The sequence below is a fragment of the Micromesistius poutassou genome (assembly GCF_964030765.1).
Source record: "Micromesistius poutassou genome assembly, chromosome: 18".
Classification (NCBI taxonomy): domain Eukaryota; kingdom Metazoa; phylum Chordata; class Actinopteri; order Gadiformes; family Gadidae; genus Micromesistius; species Micromesistius poutassou.
This window is the reverse complement of record NC_140288.1, coordinates 4,112,039-4,118,808: the sequence shown is the minus strand read 5'-3', so window position 1 is coordinate 4,118,808 and position 6,770 is coordinate 4,112,039. Positions and strand designations below refer to the sequence as shown.

The window sequence follows — 6,770 nt, the reverse complement described above, 5'->3', positions numbered from 1 at the left end:
ATCACCGCTACACCCACCACCCCTACATCCATCACCGCTCCACCCACCACCGCTACATCCATCACCGCTACACCCACCACCCCTACATCCATCACCGCTCCACCCACCACCCCTACATCCATCACCGCTACACCCACCACCCCTACATCCATCACCGCTACACCCACCACCCCTACATCCATCACATCCACCACCACCATCACCACATCCACATTCACCACCACTACATCCACCACCACCACCACCTCCACATCCACCACCACCACATCCATTACCACATCCTCCACCACCCCCACATCCACCACCACTACATCCTCCACCTCCACCACTACATCCACCACCACCACCACCACCACATCCTCCACCACCACCACATCCACCACCCCCACATCCACCACCACCACCACCACCACCACATCCACCACCACATCCTCCACCACCACCACATCCACCACCACCACCACCACATTCACCACCAACACTGCATCCACCACCACCACCGCTACATCTACCTTCACCACCCCCACCCCCTGAACACATAGGCAGCCCAGTAGTCAACCATCCAGGATGTCACCACAGGGCTACAGTACAGGATCAGCCTGAAACACAAAGAGACAAACGCACACACTCTCACCCCCATCCCCTCCAGGGAGATGCATATATCTATCTGAACCGAGGGCACTGAACTGTGTGTGTGTGTGTGTGTGTGTGTGTGTGTGTGTGTGTGTGTGAAGGCACACATGACAAGCTCACACACTTCATTGGACTAATTCCAATGCACCTCCACTGCCATGCAAGTGAGTGCATGCACTCACACACGGAGACACACACATACACACACACTAATGGATGCACTACCACACATTGACACACACAGGAATACAGTCAATGACACTTACACACATTAACACACAATGACACTGACACATACTCACACATACAAATATTCAAATACTAACACACACACACACACACACACACACACACTGACAAACACACTCATACACTAATGCCCCCCCCAGACACACACACACACACACACACACACACACACACACACACACACACACACACACACACACACACACACACACACACACACACACACACACACACACACACACACCACAACACACACTGACAAACACACTAATACATTAATGCCCACACACACACACACACACACACACACACACACACACACACACACACACACACACACACACTCAATCACACAACAGCACACACTGACCCACAGACTAACACATGCACTAATACATGAATGCTCCCACACACACACACACACACACACACACAGTGGCGTGCCTAGGGCAGGGTGTGTAGGGCGGTGGAGGTCAGCCTGCCAGCCTGTGACAGACAGACTCGGGGAGAAGTTTCAGTGTCCTCCACTCGTTTCAACATTGTGCACTAGAGGTGCAGGAGACTACAGGAGAGAGAGAAGGAGGTCCATGCAGAGGCAGACTGGGCTGCAGTCAGTGGTCACGGTGCCAACAGGTTCCGGGAAAGGGAGAAAAAGGGGTGAGAGAGAAGGAAGGGCGAGAGAAAGGAGAGCAAGAGAGAGAACAGGAGAAAGAGGGGGCAGAGTGAAAGAAGGGAGAGAGGGAGAAAGAGGGGGGAGAGAAGGGAGAGAGGGAGAAAGAGGGGGCAGAGAGAAAGAAGGGAGAGAGGGAGAAAGAGGGGGCAGAGAGAAAGAAGGGAGAGAGGGAGAAAGAGGGGGGGGAGTGAAAGGAGGGAGAGAGGGAGAAGAGACAGAGAGAGAACAAGGGGAGAATCGGCGAGAGTGCCAAGAAGAGAATGAGGGAGAGAGCAAGACAGAGAGGATGGAGAGAGAAGGAGAGAGGGAAAGAAAAAGAGCAAAGGAAGAAAGCGATGGCGAGCCAACAAGTGCGGGAGAGAATAACAGAAAGAGAGAGGCAGACGGAGGAGAGAAAGGGCGCGAGAGAGCGAGCCAAAAAGACAGAGAGTGGGAAAAGTGCGCAGGTGTAGGGAGAGCACGAAGAGACGGCGGCGCTGGTGGAGCTGTAATAAGTTCTGCTAGATCACCGCATGGATCTGCTCCTGCTACCATAATGAGCTGCATCAGACCACGGGAGTGCTGTGAATGTCTGGGACACTGGAGAGAAAAGCGCCATAGAGAAATATATATATATATATATATATATATATATTCATTTAAAAAATGTACGGCCTTGGTGTTCCTTTGAATGCTCGCCACAGGGGTCCGTGACAAACGTGTGGATTTATTTCAGAGAGAGACAAAAGACGGAGAGGGGAAATAATGATGTCCTTTAAAACCCTCCTGAGCCGTCCAATGCTATTCATTTGGATTTCTTGGTGCAGCGCCTGATGTAATAGATGACGCAAAGTTTAGAGTTTTGGAAACGAGTAGATGATGACAGAACGGTGAAGGCTGCCGAGGCAGGGGCCTGGTAGACCCTGTCCCTCCACCACGGAGGCTTCCAGACCGTGACGCCCATAGCATAACGCCAGGGGTCCTGGTTGTGTTGATGCTCCACAGACAGAGAGGCAGACAGACAGAGTGATAGAGCGATAAAGATAGATAGAGAGAGAGAGAAAGACAGAGAGATAGATTGATGGATGGATATAGAAAGATAGATGGATAGATAGAGAGAAAGAGAGATATAACAATAGATAGAGACAGAGAGCTTTGAGATAGATAGAAGAGAGATAGTGTGATAGAGATAGAAAGGGAGATAGAAAGATATATAGATCGAGTGATGGATTGACAGAGTGATAGAAAGATAGATGGATAGAAAGATATAGAGATAGAGAGATAGATAGATCAATAGAGATGTATAGAAAGATAGTAAGCTAGAAAGAAAGAAAGATGGAAATAAAGGTAGATATGCTACCCGCGACGGTACCTGCACTCTAAAGAAATCTGTGATTTACTTTCCCAAACAGTCCTGTGGACTGAATTCTCAGTACCAAAGATAAATGTATGCAGCCCAGCAGAACCACACTCCCCCTTCCACTTATCCATGACGGGAAACTCCCCCGCTGAAAGACCTACACACCGTGCTCTTGGTCGTTGATAAACGTTGCCATGACAACAGATACGTTTTTTTGTCTGAGAACCGGCGAAATGTTTTTTTCCCCTCCGTCGGTCACGTTAGGTTAGTTGAGAACCGACACGTTTATTCTTTTTTTTTTTTTTAAGCAGAATCCTGGAAGATATCGGGTGAGACAAACGCCACGGCTTTGAACTTTTTGTGAACGCACCGCAATCTGACGCCGCGAGCTAAATAATTCACTCGTAACCACGAGACCACAAATCACAACAACGTTAATGCACACAGAGGAAAACTAAATTCCTGTCATACATTGCTCTTCATCGCCTTATTAGAATGAGCTTGTTATGCGTACGTACGCGCGTGCGTGGTCACTTTTTGTTCATGCAACAGAATCAAGAACAAAAACCATGTCAGTGAGCTGTGATACAGGGAGGTACTCGGTAGGATGCGATTGGTCAAAGAGGGTTCATGACGGTTAAAGGTTTGGGAGCCACTGGAGGGTTCAAGAGAGAGAGAGCAAGTCTTTAAGGTTAATTGATCCAAACCTGTCGGCTGATGGAGAGATAGTTGTCTCATGTGGGTCACCCAAACATCAAGCTATAGATATAGAGCATCGGTGTTCTAGCGGTTAAGGGGCTGGACCAATAATCACATGATTGTAGGGTCCAATCCCACCCAAGACACCGATGTGGTGCCCTTGAGCAAGGCACCTGGAATACCCCCCATGGCTCCCTGAGCGCCGCTGCGGTGGCTTCACGCTGCTCCGAGTGTAGTACTAGTAATAGTAGTACTACCGGATGGGTTGAATGCAGAGAAAGGATTTCCCGAAGGGGATTAATAAAGTGTCGATTATTATTATTATTATTATTAAAGAGACGGGCAGAAGGCCAGACGAGCAGACGACGGATTCGACCTACGTTGTAGAGGATGTCCACCCAGCCCTCCATGGTGATGCACTGGAACACGGTGAGCACGGCGAACAGGATGTTGTCAAAGTTGGTGATGCCGAAGTTGGGGCCGGTCCAGTACTGGGTACACAGGGTACCGTTGGGACAGGTCCGGGCCGGGGGCTCCATGCCACACGGCCAATCAGCCACCTTGTCGCCTGGGAGAGGGGGGGGGGGGTGGGGGAGAGAGGGAGAGAGGGAGATTGATCAAAGATAACAACGCAGAGAGCAACAATACTAAGCAAACAAAACAATCTTGTATATGAAACATAGAAAGACTGAACACGTCGGGAAGGACAATGAAGTGGTCTGGGGTTTTGATTAGCTCCCGTTCCCGAAGGAAATGGGTTCAAATCCCAGGTCAATCGGCTGTATAAGCGGCTTAGGATAAATCCGCTAAATTACTAAATGGTGAATAGCAGAAATCCAGTTATCCAGCCCAACTATGAATCCACCACATCCATTAGAGTCCACACTGCCTTCCAGCAGAAGACACCCCAATCTCCATGGTAACCCAGCCGGGGGGGGGCACGCATGACGGCCGGGGGGGGGGGGTGTGTGTGTGTGTGCTTTCCCCCTCCCATGGAAACCAGTTGGGTTGGGTTGGGATCACAGGCCACAGCGATGGTGAGTCATGCTGGGAGTAATGCTGCTTTCAGGCCAGCATCGATCCACCCCACACGTCCCACTGTCTCCTCCCAGTGCATTCTCAAATACTTAAGACAACAAAGACTTCTCACTCACACCCTGCAGATCAGCCATTGTTTGTCATGGTCGTTGTGTGTCGCTTACGTTTTGTGTTGTGTTTTGTGTTGTGTATGTTACCTTTGTTTTACTATTGTGCTATGGCTTTGTAAGTTCTGTGATAGGTTTGTGTTACTCTTGTGCGTTACGTCCACAGTAGGTTTGTGTTACTATATTGTTACGGCTGTAATTGCGTTACGGTTTATTTTAGTGAGGTACTCTTGTGTTAGTTGTGTTTTTCAAATCTGCTATATTTTTGATTGAATCTGTTACGTTTCATGTTTGTTCGTTCCATAAATAACAGGCCAGTGTGTACTATATGTGTTTGTCACACGTACGTTGGTGTTAGGAATTTTATTCGCTTTGTGTTATGGTCGTATTACGCTTGGGCTTGACACACGCCATTATGTGATAAGCGTGTGTCTGTGTTACGGTCTCAGAACATCTTTCGACCACGTTTCTCACGCACGACAACGACGGCTTTGACCGCTGAGCTCCTGAGCTCACCACGATGCCACTTTACAACCGTCCACATCTGTATAGAAATGTCTGTTCACGTTTACATTTTGGCACCTGTTATTTTATGCCGCATCTATCTATTTTTACATTAGTTATTATATTTTTTATTTTATTCTAATTACTCAGGTCAGTACTGTAATTTATTTATTTATTTTTATCTTTTGTTTATTTGGTCTCAGCTCTCTTACTTGTGTTTCTTATACTTTTATTTTACTGCACTGTTGAAGGAGCCTGAGACACAAGAGTTTCATTGCCAGCGACTGCTTCCATAATTGTTGTGCATACGACAATAAACAATCTTGAATCTTGAATCTTGAATCTTGAAGTGGTCTTCCTCGGGACTAAATCAAAGTGTTTGGGCCGCCTTCCTAAACAATGAGACCTGAGTAATCACGGCAACGACAAACACCGCCATCACTCCCATCAGTACCAGGACCGCAGAGTCCTCAGGCGTTGGGTCTTACTGGGACCGTACGCCTGATCGGGGCGGATGGTGCTGTTAGCGTTTCCCTCTCCAGACCACCGGGCCAGCGGTCGAGACCGACAACAGCCTGCCGGTGTTCAGAGCGGCACGGAGCCTCGGGGGAGACAGTGAGCTGGCGTCGCGGCGGAGTCAGAGCGGCGGGTATCGATCGGAAGAACAACCGACGGGGAGGGAGCAGCGTTCATCACGATGAGGGATGAACTACACCTGTCAGAGTGGAGGCCATGCTGCCTCCTGGGTTGTTTTATTGGGGGGGGGTTGGTCCACTGGTGTGGTTACACATAAAAACACACACACACACACACTAGGGGTTGTGGCAACCCGGCTCGGGGAGTGAACCGCCTTACTCCAATCAGCACACGATTCTCTTAGTTGTTAAGCCACAAAGGCACTTTTAATCAAACAGAAAGTGTCTTTCTTAAAAGAACAAAAAGATAATTGGCGGGATCCACAGCCTGGTTCCCCGGGGTGGAACCACCACAGCCACAACGGCTGGACTCTCCTTGCACCCAAGCCAAGAGAGCCCTGAACGCGCCTTGGAGCAGCAGGCTCTATAAGGTCTGCTCTCCCCTGGCCCTCAGGTGCTCTGCATCACGTTGATTGGCAAGGGCCGGGTTGCCACAGGGTGTAAATCAGAGCCTTCTTGACGATTCGATACGATATCGATTTCCTAAGCCAACGATTCAATTATTTTCGATACTTCAGAATTCTCCATGATAAGATTTGATATGATTCGACACTCTATATTTACTTTATATCTATTAATATAATATCTATGAAATAAATCAACAAAACCTTTTATTGAGAATACAGCAACAGTATTCTATACACACTAAAAAACACAAAACACGGCTGTATAATCAATTAATCGATACAAATTGATACTAATTAATTAATATTTACACCCCTAACACACACACACACAGGCAAACACACTCACTCACTGTGATTGCACACACACACACACACACACACACACACACACACACACACACACACACACACACACACACACACACA

General features: G+C 48.3%; 1 protein-coding gene across 1 annotated transcript in view; it reads right to left on the bottom strand.

Moving 5' to 3' along the window:
- cacna1bb (calcium channel, voltage-dependent, N type, alpha 1B subunit, b) overlaps window positions 1-6,770 on the bottom strand; it is a gene marked incomplete at its 3' end in the record, with an annotated part of 103,149 nt that overhangs the window by 60,969 nt on the left and 35,410 nt on the right. The window contains exon 7 of the mRNA XM_084483260.1: window positions 3,974-4,161. Coding sequence (XP_084339386.1) covers window positions 3,974-4,161 — 188 coding nt within the window. The remainder of the gene's footprint in view (window positions 1-3,973; window positions 4,162-6,770) is intronic.